The 16,854-nt window shown below is 34.4% G+C and overlaps 1 protein-coding gene across 6 annotated transcripts in view; it reads right to left on the bottom strand.

The window, feature by feature from the left end:
- The window catches only part of BCAS3 (BCAS3 microtubule associated cell migration factor), a 787,317-nt gene that overhangs the window by 752,617 nt on the left and 17,846 nt on the right, over positions 1–16,854 (bottom strand). For all 6 annotated transcript variants that reach the window (XM_051994106.1, XM_051994105.1, XM_051994107.1 and 3 more), the window contains exon 5: positions 11,287–11,393. In XM_051994106.1, the coding sequence (XP_051850066.1) occupies positions 11,287–11,393 (107 nt within the window). The remainder of the gene's footprint in view (positions 1–11,286; positions 11,394–16,854) is intronic.

Raw genomic sequence — 16,854 nt, 5'->3', positions numbered from 1 at the left:
ATGTGTCTAAAACAAGAGTAAACAAGGCCTGAGAGGCTGACCTATGAGTCAAGCACATGACTTTTAGTATTACAACTATTTTAGCTTCTCAGAAGTCTTTTTTCTTCTTTTATGGTTCTGATTTCAGATAAGTAATTTGCCTTAATGTCCTCACCTGTCCAATGAGCTGGAGAAGGAAATGGCAAATTACTCCAATATCTTTGCTAACAAAATCCCAAAAGGAGTCACAAAGAGTCAGACACAATTGAAAAATAATTAGATAATAAAAATGTAAGGATAAGTAGCTACTGCTTAGAAATTTTGTGTAGAATTCTCACATTGAAAGATGTCAAAGGAGGAGATAGTAGCCTCCTGTGTTTGTACTTCCTCTTTATGACTGTGCAAATCTATGACTTTTGGGGTGATATAGCATGCAGATTTAAAAATCCAACTTTAAAAAAAAGTGAATTGGCAAGAATTCATTGGTAAGAATTCATTAATGGGTCAGGCCAGGTTAAGACTTAAATAATAAAGATAGATACAAAAGATATTATAAAAGGTGCTAAGTTCAAGGAGTATATAATCCTTCTCTCATTGAGAAAGTCAGTCAAGGGGGCAGTTAGGTGGCACAGTAGATATAGTCAGGAGGACCTGAGTTCAAATCTGGCCTCAGGCACTTAATATTTCCTAGCTGTGTGACCCTTGGCAAGTCTTTAACTCCAACTAGCTCAGCGCAAAAAAAAAAAAAAAGAGAGAGAGAGAGAGAGAGAGAGAGAGAGAGAGAGAGAAAGTCAGTCAATAAGCATTTATGAAGCACCTAAGAAGTGCTTATGTATTTCCTACATGCTAAGGTAAAATAAATAAATAAATAAATAAAAGGTAAAAGACAGTCCCGACTCTCAAGAAGCTCACAGTTCAATATAATAAATGGTAAGAATGGCCTATAAGGTACTCAAGATAACCCTAACTGAATTTGACTGATAACAAACTAAAGCCAGTTATTAAAAAGGATTGACAGAATAAATGCACATTCTCTTTTTACCAAAGGTGAAATATATTGTCTCTACAATGTAAATACAGAAATACAGACTCATCTTTACTTTGAGAAAATCCTTAGGAAAAGTGTGGGGAAATAACACTGATTAAAAGTAAGGTTAGTAGCAGTTAAAAAAAAAAAATTAGTAATTCTTTAAAATGTCTCCTTTCTAAGTCCAAAACTAATTTTAAAGGTCTTAAAATGAACATAATTTAGGAGACAGGAACATCTAAATTTTAGCTTTCATTTAGTTTTTGGGAAACCAGCAAATCTCATAGTGCTATTCTGGTGGATTTAGAACTGGAAGCCATCCCAAGGCATCAACTAATCCAATACCTTCAATTTCCACTTAAGGAAATCAAGGCCCAGAGACTTCACTAAGATTTCACAGGTACTAAGTGGCAAGACAAAGAGACCCAGGTCCTCTGATTAAAAACCCCAAACTCTTTTCCAAGATACTTGACTTCCTCAGTTTCCCCATCAACTAAAAAAAAACTACAAGAGATGTTGAATCAATAAGTGAATTCCCACTTGGCTATTACTAGAAATTATTAATTATGATATCCCATGTTTACATAACACTTTTAGAGTTTACCAAGTACTTTCCTAACAATAAATAATAAATATATAAAATAATAACATGTATGTAATATATAATTTTATCTTTATGTAAGCTACAATGATATAATGTCTTTAAGGTTTCCAGAGTGCTTTACATGTAATAAGCTAGTGAAGTAGGTAGTGTGAGTATTGATATCCTCATCTGACAAATGGGAAAACTCAGCAAAGTTTAGGGATTTGTCTAGATACACACAGAGATAATGAGTACTAGCTGGAATAGAAATTCAATACTAAATCTTAATAGTCTATGTCCCACAATCTATACCCCACCTTGTTTTATCTATAATCTAATATTACTTGTCACAAAAGAAAAACTTAAAATGTTTTATTAACAAAGTCAGAGGCAGGGTAACGTCTGACAAATATGGAATGGGACAAAACAAAAGTATTATCTCTGCTTTTTTTGACTCATTTACTTTTACTTGTAAGTACTTTTCTTTTTTGCTAAGATTTTACTTCATTCTATACATTCATCCAAAGGTTTTACCAAGTTATTAAGTTAATTTTTTCATTTAAAATATTATTTCCTCTAAAAATGCAGATTATATCCAAACATACATATAATAATTACTACTAACCATAGACTCCAAACATACTAGAAAACTAGATTTCAGTCCACCACCCACAGCAAACCTTGCTTGCTCAATAATATTATTGATCTCCTGGATTCACTCATGTTACAAACAGAATAACTCTAAAGTCTCATAATGTGAAGAAAATACATGTTTTCTACAATTATGCCAGCAAAGGATAAGACAGGTCTTAGACCAAGATGAACAGGCTTCAAATAAGGGGCAGAAACAGACTACATAAAAATCTATGTCCAAGGACTAGTTTAGCTATATTTAATTCATCATCACAATGGCAACAAGGTAATGACCATCAGGCATGGGGTAACAAGATCTCAACCAGACTGCTGACAGTGTCAGAGCAATGAAGAAGGCATATACAAAAAGTGTTACAAAGATAAAATCAACATGTCTTGACCACAAATTGGAAATGGAGGGCTGAAGAGAAAGTGAAGAACAGTATAAATGCAACTTTGTCCATATAGTCCATGCCTGTATTATCTTTATTTAAAGAGACAGCAACTTCAGACCATTTGGAAGTTTAAATATTTTTACTTGACTTCCTCAATGTTGTGATTTCTTTTCTTTTTACTGTCCTTTTTCACCTATGTACTTTCACCTTTCACTTATGTGCTTTCATTGACCCAGAAGCTCAAAACCAAAAATGTTCTGAATGGGGACAAACAGCAGAAAGCCAAGTTAAAAGTGAAGGGAGAAAGATATGAGTGAACAAAAAAAATCTTTATCCAACAAGTAGTGAACTCTAAACCATAATTCTGAGAGCATTAAATAATGATTATCTGAATAACACTAGAATTCAACTTCAACATTTTGTCCTTGAATATAGCTATGAATCTGAGGTGGGAGTAGGAGGTAGATGACTTGTCTCAGAGCAAATTCTCTCCTTTTCCTCCTTCAATTAATCATAAAGATTTTAAACTAGAAAAACTGATCAAAGGAGAAAAAAAATCTCAAACAAAATTTGGGGTGGCAAAATAGCACAAATGAATACATGGTAGATTTGGAATTGGAGCACATGGCTTTGAAAACTGATCATGCTACTTATTTGCTCAAATGGCTATGGAAAAATTCCTTCCTTTCTCAGTTTCCTCATGAATTAAATAAGAGAGCTGGACTAAATGATCTCTAAGAATACTTCCAGTTCTAAATTTAACTTCATGAGACCCCATTTCCCAAAATGTAATCACATTCTTAACTAGACAGGATGAAAAATTACCTGATTATTTGGGATCAATATATGACAAGTCACTGATAGATAGGATAAACAAATATCCAAAGATAATAATACCAAAGAAAACCTGAGTTTCCTCTCTAAGAATGCATTTTTCATTTGCTTTTTTATTTTTGCATTTTTTGTTCATATTAACACAAATAGTTCTGATTCAGAATTGTTCCCCCTTATTATAGGAGATGTTGCATGCAAAAATGTACTATCTCCCAGCTTCCTCCAGTGCCTAACAAGGAAAATTATCCAGAAGACTGTTCCTGGATATTAATCTAATCAAATTACTTATTTCACCCGATTTATAAAAAATTCCTAGAAAATCTGTTAAGGTAATATATATATTACAAAGATTAAGATTTAACTACTAACTTTATGTAGAATATTTTAAAAATTTCTGATGTAGCATGTATTAAAAAGAAATTAATGCTTCTCTTATATATGTCCTTGTCTTATAATGCAAACTCAAAAAGCTTTTTAATTTATATTTCTAAAACCAAAAGGCTTCGTGCAATTGTTTAAGTCAATGAATTAGTGACACCTAGTGTCAAGCCTGTGTACCACATTCAACAAAGCCTCAAAACAATTCTTTTCACGCTCATTAATCTTTATTCAATAAACTGAGAAAGCAGAAAATATTTTAATCAATAATAATGATGAGTAGAATTAAATTTGTGATTACAGTAATTTTTTATTTAAATGCATAGAATTAAAAGTCTTTTGTCTTAGGCCTTTTAATCATTTTTAAGGAACATTTTTAAAAATGTAAAACCTCTATTAATAATAATTATCTAGTTAAAGAGACAGCAGTTTCAGACTATTTAGAAGTTTAAATATTTTTACTTGATTTCCTCAATGTTGTGATTTCTTTTCTTTTTACTTTTCTTTTTCACCTATGTATTTTCACCTTTCACTTATGTACTTTCATTGACCCAAAAGCTCAAAATCAAAAATGTCCTGAACAGGAGACAAACAGCAGAAAGTCAAGTTAAAAGTTAAGTGAGAAAGATGTGAGGGAACAAAAATCTTTTAAAATCTATTAATAATAACTATTACATACAATAACAAATACTCAGACATCAAATATTTTACTTGATTTCTCCATATTTTGGATATCATAACATTGCCAAAAACTCCATCAAAATTTAATCCCTAAATACTCTTGGAAAGAACTTTTCCATTGGTACATATGCTTTGCAAAGACAATAAAGATAAACAATAAACAGAACAGAATAAAACAACGGGCAGGACTATCTCTAAGAATTTGTAAAATGCTTTCAATGATTCCCAAACTTTTCCCGGAAACAAAAACTTAACTTTCTTAACACCAGGATTTCTCCAGTGATGATAAGTGTTTTATCAAGTAAAGTATATGACTGTCTCTGAAGGATTACCCTGATAGGCTGATAGGCAATGGTATGACTGGAAATAGTAATTTAGATAATCCCTTAAAATCAATATGGCTAAAACCAAACTCTCCTTCCCATCAATACCAATTACTCAACACCTACTAATAAATCCAACACTCACAGGAAGCAAGGCTTGAAAAAGTACAACAAATTTTTTGTAACAAATCCTCTCTTTCCTTCAATACAACAAATTAGCCACCCTTATTATTTCTATTTGCTATCCTATTTGTCACATTCCTCTTTTCTTTTTCTACAGACTTTATTTACCTAATAACTCAACTTAACAAATATTTATAAAGTACCTACCAGATACAAGACATTCTCTTAGGTGCTGGGAATAGAAAAAGTAAACTGTCCTAATCCTCAAAGAGTTTACATTCTTATGGGGAAGATACAGCATTTACATATATAAGTACATACAAGTTAATCTGAGAAGGAAAAGAACATTAACAATGGAATGATCAGGAAAAACTTCATATAGAAGATATGTCATAAGCTGAGCCTTAAGGGAAGGAGACAAGGATTATAAGAGACAGAGGTAAAGAGGAAGAGCATTCCATGAATACAGAAGAGCTCATGAGAAAGCTGAAGAGATGAAAGATGGAATGCTGAAATTAGAAAACAGCTAACAGCTCAGTATGCTTAGAAAACTGAGTATGATAATAGTACAAAGCCTACTACAAAAATTGATTTACAGTCTTAAAACTATTTTATAATATTATTTGATATCACAAATACCTTTTGATAATATGTATTATCAAAAGAGATACTTAGCATAATAAACATTAATTTGTAAAAAGAGAGATATATAGAGAATCAAGGAAAATAATGAAAAGAGGACAAGGTAAAAGGAGAAAATAACTCTCAATCTGTATCATAGAGCAACAGTTATTAAAATTATTACTGGTTAAAAAATAAAGAGGTGAAGAGATAGATCAATGCAACAAAAGGGAATCAGAATCAATACAATAAAATAACCCAGTATGTGAGAAACCAAAAAAAAAATAAATGACTTAGGAAAGAGTTCCCCGATTTGATTAAAAGAAAATTGAGTAAAAGTAATAAAAGAGTTTTTCAGCAATGGCAGAATAGTAGCCTCTACAAATCAGCTGCTGCTGCTGCCTCTGGAATTCTCAGAATGTGGGACCTAGCTGAAAACTTGGGAATGTTCTTCTGAGTGAAAAATAATTGCTATGGATAATATCACTCACCCAGAATGATTTCATGCTAAGCTTGACCAGAAAAAACATTCAGAATTTGGAATGTTTTCTGAACATTCACATTCAAAATTTTATAGTTCCTTCATGTCAGAATACTATGATCTTGTGAATAGGTACAACAAGCCTGACCTAATTCGAAATGATGGAGATGGGAAGCATCAGATACTTACTGGAACTCCACTGAGTTCCTATCATGGATGTACAATGATAGACAATCTAGTTATGACATTGTGGCTAGTAATTGGTGGAGCAAGAACTGCTCTTATCTCCACAGAGACTATTTTAACTTTCAAAACAATACATGCCAGGAACCCTGCAACACCACAAGTGGTAAATGTGTACTACCCAATAAAGTTTCTTAGGAATACTGGTGAGATGTGGATATAGGTAATGAAGAAGCTTCAAAGAGTTACAGCATCTACTGCTCCAATTCTCTTCTTATTTTCTAGATTTTTTAAGGACTTATTCAAATAATGTGACTTAAATGTCCACAACCTTTGGTGCAAGGATTCCATTACCTAGCTTACATCCCAAAGAGACAATAAGAAGAAGAAAGTCCAAGGGGACAAAAGAACTGGGGGAAAAATAGACATCAATTAAGAAAAAACTGAAAAATTGTGATATTTTAAAATCTACTTATTATATGGGATGACTCTCTAGATTAGAGAGGAGTAGAAATCTCAGGAGGGAAAACATCAATATTTAAAATAGTAAAGAAATTAAAAAAAAAAAAGAAACAAGGCGAATTTTAGAAATTTAAACAAGTTTAAGCAATTTGAAAAGGTTAAATGATGATCACATAACCGTAATCATAGCCAGTCACACTTTTCAGGGCCCAGGAAACACTCTAAAACATCTTAAATATATAGTAATCTGAATTACAGAAAGAAGTTCACACCATCTTTGATATCACAGATTCTCCAGGAATGTAAGGATAAGATGATCTATCAATGACTGTTTCTGGGATACTATTCCTTTCTCTGTATATATTCACATCAAAATCAGCTCAGAAAAGCAAATCAATCAAAATGTAAGCCAAATAAAAAAAAATTGAATACCTGCATGAAAACACCAAAGGGAAATGGGAAATCAAATCAGATAAGCAGGTTTCTAAAGGGTCTCATTTGAAACAGGTATACATAAATCCATCAACATGGGAGGTATTATGTAACAAACAATATGAATCAACACGAGGAATTATATATGTCCATAAGTCCTAGAAATAGTCCAAAACCAATCTATTGTCCATTACTTCATGGGTCTAAGGAATCCAATGATGCCTGCAAGTTCTGAAGTCCTGCAATAGTCTCATTATGTGTTAGAGAATCCAATGATTCCTACAGATTTTGAAGTCCTATATCAGTCTTATTATGTCTCAGAGACACCAAGGATTCCTGCTGGTTTTAAAGTGCTACCACAATCTTAACATTCTTGTACTTCATTTTTTTTTTCATCTATAGACAGGAGTGTTAATGAAGAGTATAAATGACCACACATATAAAAATCAATTATTTAAAAAAAAAAAAAAAAAAAGGAAAAGGTCTGAACAATTTTGAAAGTGGACAATTAAGGACAGCTAGAGGAAGCAGAAGACAGAGCACTGGCCCTGGATTAAGGAGGACCTGAATTCAAATCTGGCCTAAGACACTTAAGGCTTAACCTTAATATTAAGGTGTCACTTAACCACAAGTTATGTAACTTAGCAAGTCACATAACTTGGCAAGTCACTTAGGCCCAATTGTCTCACCAAAAACAAACAAAAAAAGTGGATAATTAACTCTGGAAATGTCATGGAATCTAAGTTAGAAGGAGTCTCAGACATCCCCTGTGGACGATTCAGACCATACCATCTTTATGTAGGAATCTCCTGCAATATTAGGTAGCTGCAGGAAAGTGGGAAAAGGCCATTTCCCTTATTAGCAGGGTGAATTGAAATAAGTAATACAATGGGGATAAGAATAGTTCACATATAAACTTCCTCAGGGCCCTAAAAGTATGAGTTCAGGGTTTTTTCCATTATGTGCCACCTCATGCACGAATCTTAGCCTATAATGAACATGTTTTTGCCTTTCTTTGTACCCCATAACCTTTACCACAGTACCTGGCAAATGAAAAACATTTGTTTGTTGATTGATTGACCAAACATCCAAACTGCAAGACTATTCCAGGAAAGGTATATGCAAAAATACAGAAAATTTCTTAAGTTATTAATATAAAAATTAAGATTCTTGGAGATCTAACAAAATTCCAATTTCACCCACACTAATTATAGTGATTCTTACAACTGTGAGTGATGACCCAATATGAGGTTTTGTAACTAAACATAGGGGTTGTAAAATTATGATTTATTATCAATAAATCTTTGATTTGTATACCTTGTATGGATGTATGTATGTAAGTAAAGGGTCACATGAAAATTTCTCAGGTGAAAAGGAGTCATGGAAAAAGCTTAAGAAGCCAGATTGGAGAATAAGTCAGTTTGAAATGAAAACAAGAGTTAAACATAGGCTACTTGTCACCTTTATTTATTTCCCCCACATACCCTAATAGAACTAGGATCTTGAACCCAAGACTCTACCACATCACCAGCCCTTCACAGCCATCTCTGAGGAAAATAATCCTAGACAAAGGGTTCACCATTCGTACCACCTGCAATATCAACTGCAAATTAAAACTGAGGGGCTAGTGAGCCCCAGAATTATAATGTTCTCTTTTGATTCATTTTTCTTGGGGTCTCTGGAGGCAGCCTTCATTTCAGTTCAGTAATCACTACATGAGTAGCCAGGTGTTAAAATTGAAATCCTTTATTGTCTCCTTCAAAGTCTTGTCTCCTTTCCTGGGGCCCAGTTAGCTTTCTTAGAGGCCTCTCTCTTTCCTTGGTTCCGAGAGCTTGAGTTTCTGCCACCAGTCCTTTGTGTTCTCTGCTTCTGCCAGCTTCTTGAGGTCCTCCTGAATGTGTCTTGGTTTCTGTGGGGGAGGCAGAAGGACCACTACCACAGTCTCTGTCTTCCAGTTCTGATTCTAGCTGAGTTTGTAGAAGCTTATATGCTCTCTTATCAAAGGTGTGAATCTTGTAGAACTATAGTAAGTACTGAGTATATGTACTGAACTAGAGAACTGTTAAGCACCATGCTAAACAACCATTGTCTCTATCAATTCCACTCACTTAACACCTTGTTTCAAGTTCTGGCCCATAACACAAAATGACAGCACTGCCCAGACTATATCAGTTCTGCTCCATCCCAGTCTCTCTGCAGTTGTCATCCAGGAAAAACAACATGGTAACTACTTCTGCAGGAGTTAAACTTTCCTTCTCCTCAGGAATGACAACTATGAAAGACCTAGAAAAGAAAGGTCTGACCACCAAAGTTCTCACTATTGTCAAATGGTTCAATATGAGAAACCGAAAGAATTTTGTCAGTGAAAACAACATTAAGAAAATGCACTACCATTTGCTTGTCCCCAGCACCCTAAGGATTAAGGGTCCTTCCCATCTAATATGCAGTTGAAATTTCTTTCAGGTTTTTCCCCCATTATAATGTAATCTCCTCAAGAAGGCAATGTATTTGCTTTTCGATTTGTATACAATCCTTAGCATGATGCACTGCACATAGTAAAACATTAATAAATGTTTATTCATCTACACATTAAGTTAAATTAAAACTTTTAATAAAAGTTTCTTAAAAGCTTTAAGGAAAATCTAGTCTGCTCATGAGCCAGTCCTATACTATGCAACAAAAATTACAGAAGGAAATTAAATCAATATGTAATATGTTCGAGGTCAAATTGTGTGCTCAAGAATTTCCTAATTAACCTGCATCAATTTCTAGGGTGATATACCGCAAAATTCTCAAAAGGCCTGCCAGGATGAATACAGAGAGGCTTGGAGAGACTTACATGAACTGATGCTAAGTGAAATGAGCAGAACCAGGAGATCATTATACACTTCATCAACGATACTGTATGAGGATGTATTCTGATGGAAGTGGATTTCTTTGACAAAGAGAAGATCTAACTCAGTTTCAATTGATAAATGACGGACAGAAGCAGCTACACCCAAAGAAAGAACACTGGGAAATAAATGTAAACTATTCGCATTTTTGTTTTTCTTCCCGGGTTATTTTTACCTTCTGAGTCCAATTCTTCCTGTGCAACAAGAGAAATGTTCGGTTCTGCACACATACATTGTATCTAGGATATACTGCAACTATTTAACATATATAGGACTGCTTGCCATCTAGGGGAAGGGGTGGAGAGAGGGAGGGGAAAAATCGGAACACAAGCGAGTGCATGGGATAATGTTGTAAAAAAATTACCCTGGCATGGGTTCTGTCAATAAAAAGTTATTATAAAATTTAAAAAAAAAAAAGGCCTGCCAAAGTGCCAGCCTAAAATAATTTATATGGCAATTGTATACACATAGATATTGACCTACAAAGGGCATCCAGAATGGAGACAGTTCATCTCTGTTTTATGACTATTTGGCAATTAATAAAAAGTTTAGTTCCTCTTCATGAAATTTTGTTTAGGAAACCAGAATTTAAATTTACACTGCCTCAAATCACAACAATGAATATAAGATGAGACCAGTTCTTGCCATATCTCCTATCTTCCCTGGCAGTACAGAAGTATGATCTGTTTCCTGCCTACACATCAAATCTTTATGCTATACTCATAAATGACTAACCTTCCCCAAAGCCCACTGGGGCCTAACTGTAACTTAATAAAACAAAAGAAATACCCCAAAAAAGTGATAATAAAATATCCTGCCAATAGTAAAGTCCTATTTTTCAGAGTAAACCATATCATGGATACTCTGTAACTATGAAATAATAAAGCTGACAGAAGTCACCTCAAAAGTAAAATTCAGAGAAATGCCTTTTTTAAACTAAATGAAGCAACTATATAACCTTTATTAAAACTCACACACACACACACACACACACACACACACACACACACACACACACATCTTATGTCACCTATCCCCAATAATATTTAAACAAGTCTTTGATGGTACAATGGTAACATAAAATCTTTATTGTAAGTTCTAAATTAAACAAACTCCACCACCTTCCTTTATATCTGACTCAAAGATATACTTAGTATATGCATATACCAAAAAGGATCAATTTCAAAACAGCAAGGACAGGTTTAAGAAATTAATTTCCTGAAAAGTCTTAAGATCAAACAAACTTGATATACTCACAGGTATGCTCCAAATTTGCATTCCATCACTGTACCCAATCATTACAAGCAAAGGTGGTTCATTTCCAGTGCCATGTATTTCATGAAATTCCATATTCCTTGTTGTATCTACAATGGAATTAAAATATTTAGGTGGAAAATTAAAGGAAAGAAAACTCCACTGAGAACAAAATTTTTGATTATAATAATTCTGATTATTGTTACTATCAGATGATAAATCTGATAAAAATTCTGAAAATAAACATTACAAGAAAGCTAAGATTTTAAATCTGATAATCTTCCAAAACAGAGAATGATAAATATAAATTTTTCATATATTGATAGCTGTCAAGTTTAATAAGACCTAAAAAAAGCAAAAAAACACAGAGTACAAAAACAGGAGCAAAACCAAGTTCAGGTAACAATAACCAAAAAAAAAAAAAAATCCTGTTCTTTAAATATGTTGAAAAATCTAGCAAAAATGTCAAAAAATTTTCATTTTGTAATTTTCACAACTTGTAGATTTTATGGAATTTTTTTTTAGCAAATATTGGCAATCAAATGTTAAGATGTATATATAAAATTCAGTGCATGTATATGAATCTTAATATACTCCTGGAAAACTAAACATATATAGTGAAAAAAGAGAGTACGTGAACTTATGGAAATCAATGTTTTTGCATCACCTCTAGACAAAATATGCATTAGATAATGGAAGAAGCAATTAACATGCTCCTTGAGGTCTAAAAGAAGAATAATTTGGTTGGGAAGATAAAGCACATATAAAATTTCATTTCATTCATGAAACTCACATTAAGATTTCCTTGCTAGGATGAATACAGAGAGGCTTGGAGAGACCTACATGGACTGATGCTAAGTGAGATGAGCAGAACCAGGAGATCATTATACACTTTGACAACGATATTGTATGAGGATGTATTCTGATGGAAGTGGATTTCTCTGACAAAGAGACTTAACTGAGTTTCATTGGAGAAATGATGGGCAGAAACAGCTACACCCAAAGAAGGAATACTGGGAAATGAATGTGAACTATTTGCATTTTTGATTTTCTTCCCGAGTTATTTTTACCTTCTGAATCCAATTCTCCCTGTGCAACAAGAGAACTGTTCGGTTCTGCAAATATGTATTGTATCTAGGATATACTGCAACATGTTTAGCATATATAGGACTGCTTGCCATCCTGGGGGGGGGGGGGGGGGGGGAGGAGGGAGGGAGGGGAAAAAAACGAAACATAAGTGATTGCAAGGGATAATGTCGTGTAGAAATTATCCTGGCATGGATTCTGTCAATGCGAAGTTATTATTAAATAAAATAAAATTTAAAAAAAAAAAAAAAAGATTTCCTTGCTAAAAGTGACTTCTTCTCCTACAAAGTTCAATGGCAATTCTATAACCTTCTTTCCTGCACTCATCACAGCCTACATACATTGCATTACTCCCATTAAGCATATATGACATATCCCCTATCAGAATGAAAGTTTCTTGAGAGCAAAAAACATATCTAGACCATCTCCCTATAATGTCTCTCATATAGTAAGAACATGATAAATATGTTAAAATCTTAAGCAAAATGAAAAAATAATCACGTGATTTTTAAAAATGACCAAAAAAAAGCAAACGCTAACCAGAATTCAAAGGACAAAGAAAGATCATTGCGGGATGTGGTGATCATGAAAGAATTAGGATCTTAATTGAGGCTGAAAGAATGAGTAAAATTTTTTGATAGAGAAGAACATTGCAGTTGTTAGGGGAATGGATGACAATTTCAAGGGAGACAGTCTAGGAAGCAAAGGACAAAGACAATAAGAACTATTTTTATATAAAATTCCAAGGAAAAGTTAAAAGAAATATTAAGAGTTATTTTCAAATTTTCTTTGAATGAAAGAAAACCATCCTGTCATCATAAAAAAGTACTATACTAAGGTAACTAGTAGAAATCTCCAAAATAAGATGAGGGGAATTTTTTCATGTAAAAGTTTAAGGACAGTACTATGCTCTGGTCATGTCAAATCAGTTCTGAATTCAGGTCTTGGAATCATGTTTTAGGAAGTTTGTAAATAAAAAATGGAGCACCCAAAAGAAGGCTACCAGAAGAGAGACCATAAGATCATACCAAATAAGGATCAGTTGAAGATTAGCTTTTGATGGTGGAGTGTGTTTAATTCAGAGCTTATAATAACCAGAAGAAAAGAAAACTTAGCAAGAAAACTGCTGTCTTTAAGTTCTTTAGAGGTGTAGTGGGGAAGAGACAGTATTCTGTTTTGTTCAAGAGGGTTGAAGTAGAAGAATTGAGAGAAGTTACAAGGAGGAAAATTTAAGTTTCATATGAGGAGAAACTTCCTAATAATTGGAACACCTCAAAAGTGGAATGGGCTTCTTTGTAGTGGCCAGAAACTGGAAACTGAGTGGATGCCCATCAACTGGAGAATGGCTGAATAAATTGTGGTATATGAATATTATGTAATACTATTACTCTGTAAAAAGTGACCAGCAGGATGATTTTAGAGCGGCCTGGGGTGACTTACAGGAACTGATGCTGAGTGAAATGAGCAGGACCAGGAGATCATTGTCTACTTCAACAACAATACTATATGATGATCAATTCTGATGGATGTGGCCCTCTTCAACAATGAGATGAACTAAATCAGTTCCAATAGAGCAGTAATGAATTGAACCAGCTTCACCCAGCGAAAGAACTCTGGGAGATGACTATGAAGCACTATATAGAATTCCCAATCCCCTCTATTTTTGTCCGCCTGCATTTTTTATTTCCTTCACAGGCTAATTGTACACTATTTCAAAGTCCAATTCTTTTTGTACAGAAAATAACTGTATGGACATGTATACATATATTGTATTTGACTTGTACTTTAACATATTTAACATATATTGGTCAACCTGCCATCTTGGGGAGGGGGTGGGGGGAAGGAGGGGAAAAGTTGGAACAAAAGGTTTTACAACTGTCAATGCTGAAAAATTACCCATTCATATATCTTGTAAATTAAAAGCTATATAATAAAATTAAGTAAAATTTAAATATATATATATGTGTATATATATATATATATTTTTTTTAATGGAATGGGCTGCCTTGAATATAACGAGTGTCCCAGTTCTATTTCCCTTCTCCCCACCCCTAATAAGAGTTCTTCAAACAAAGGTAACCACTTGGCAGTTATATTGTAAACAGGATGCTTATATAGCAGAGTTTGAATTAAAGAGGCTCTGGGATTTTATGAACAAAGAGTTCTAGCATGAGCCAACTTCCAAAAATTAAGGAAATCTAGTCAAGAGAATAATTTAGATCCTAATAAAAATCAATACATCAGAGTTTACTAATTTTATAATGATACAACTGATAGTAACTTTTAACCACAAAGAAGGTCCTTTTGCCAAATGAATATAGGCATCAAAGATAATGCCAGTCAAAGGAATGCCCCAAACAAAAATTGTGATCTTTTCATTCCTATTCTTATCTAACAAAATTACACAAAAGTTAATTTCGAGGGTTAGAATATAAATAAATTTGAATATCAAGCGTTTCATTTTCCATTTAAAAATAACATGAGGTTTCTTAGTCATTGCCATTTTATATATAATATAGCACAAATTCTACAATAGTCTAAAGGAAAAATCCTCAGAACTTTTTAATCCACAAACCTTTTCTATTAAGAAAAGGTTTTGTAAACCATATTTCTGCCATGGGGAGAAACAGAAAAGGAAAGAGAGGAATAAGACTCCAAAAACCTCAAAAAATTTTGTCATGCCAGGCATAATGGCACATGCTTATAATCCTGCTATTTGGAAGCCTGAGGCTCATGAATCACCTGGTCTGGGAGTTTTAAGCAGCACTAGGGCTCAAGTCAAACAAGGAAACTCCTGCAGACCACCAGGATAAGTCATAAACAGAGGAAGGAAGGAAGAACTAATGTTTTGGCATGACTATGTTTTTCAAAATACTAATTTTGATACTTTTAAAATATTACTTCCAACTAACAAAATTAGGAAATTAAAACCTATACTTTTAAAACAAACACATATGTAGTATACTGTAGTAAAAATGTTTCCGTGTGATCCTTTGATGCTCCTTAAACAAAGTAATTTTCTAATGCCCTTTTAAATGTTTTCTCATTATCTAAGACCTAACATAACTTTGGCGTGTGATACAATTTTAATTTTATGTGGAAATTTACTAACTGCCTTACTAAAACAAAACAAAGCAAAATAAAAAACCATGCTTTGGCTTCCCCTGATGATGTACTCCAATATGCTACTATCTTGGGCATAAAGCCAACATTGACAAGATGGCCAAAAAGCTGGGACACTGGGTGGATCTTTAGCACACTGAAACTGGAGATTAGACCTAGGGTGGGCTCAGATATTCAGGGGAAACACCCCATCCTGGCCTCAAGGTCAAGAAGAAAAGCCTTCCTCCTTGCTTAGAGGTGAGGAGGAATGTCCCTCTCTTATCTGAAGGGTCAAAGAAAGAAATACTCTGAAGACCCCATATGAATCACTTTGAAACTTCCAGGCAGCAGAAAAGTCCTGGACAGTCCTTGGACTACTTATGTAACTGCCTCTCACGCAGCTAAAGCCCAGAGATCTCACTTCTTTTCCTTCACTGATAATTTAAACCAGAGATCCTCAAACTTTTTAAATAGGGGGCCAGTTCATGGTCCCTCAGACTGTTGGAGAGCAGGACTATAGTAAAAACAAAAACTTTGTGAGCCTTTAAATAAAGAAACTTCATAGCCCTGGGTGAGGGGGTTAAACGTCCTCAGCTGCCTCAACTGGCCTGAGGGCCATAGTTTGAGGACCCCTCAATTTTAAACCCTTAATAGAACTTCCTGGGGCTTTGCTCTTCTTCCTCTCCTTTATTTCCAATTAGGTTTCACTGTTGCTACACCAACTGCCTCTGGAATCACTGCTGCTGCCTACCCACCAACTGCCAGTGCCAGTGAGTGTCAGTGAGCCATTAACAAAGTCTCCTGCAGTGATTCTTGGACTCACCTCTTCATGCCTGACTCTAAATGAACCAGCAAGATGAGTAATAGGTAGAGCAGGTGCCTTAGTACATCCCTTTAGTCAATGAGCCACTGATCACATGCGCACTGTTGACTGTCACATCCACATGGAAAGGTAGTTTTGCTGCTACCTCTTATCTAGCCTGGAATGGGCAAGAATCAAGCCACTGACCACAAGCTTTAGTGGTAAGGATCACTAATTAGACTAATCTTAGTTCATGAACCATTGTTGCAAAGAGGGATCAGTCAGCTGGAGTGCTGCATGGTGCTGTGATTCAGACCTTGAAAACAAGGGTTTGGTTGGGAGTCCTTGAGATTAATGGGAAGGCTTTCTCTATTCCCAGATATATAAACTGCTGACCAAAGCTAGGATTAGGACACTTCCAGCCACATCAATATGCTGATAATTCAGGATTTGAAAGCAAGGGCTAGGGGTCTCAACCTCATGTTTCAGCAACAGTGAACTCCTTTTCCTCCTAGATCTATGAGTGCAGACCAAAACTATGACTAGGGGTGCCAGGCATTCCTGTCAGAGTCAGGATCTAA

The sequence above is a fragment of the Antechinus flavipes genome, chromosome 4 (assembly GCF_016432865.1).
Source record: "Antechinus flavipes isolate AdamAnt ecotype Samford, QLD, Australia chromosome 4, AdamAnt_v2, whole genome shotgun sequence".
Lineage (NCBI taxonomy): Eukaryota > Metazoa > Chordata > Mammalia > Dasyuromorphia > Dasyuridae > Antechinus > Antechinus flavipes.
This window is presented reverse-complemented; position numbering and strand designations above follow the sequence as displayed.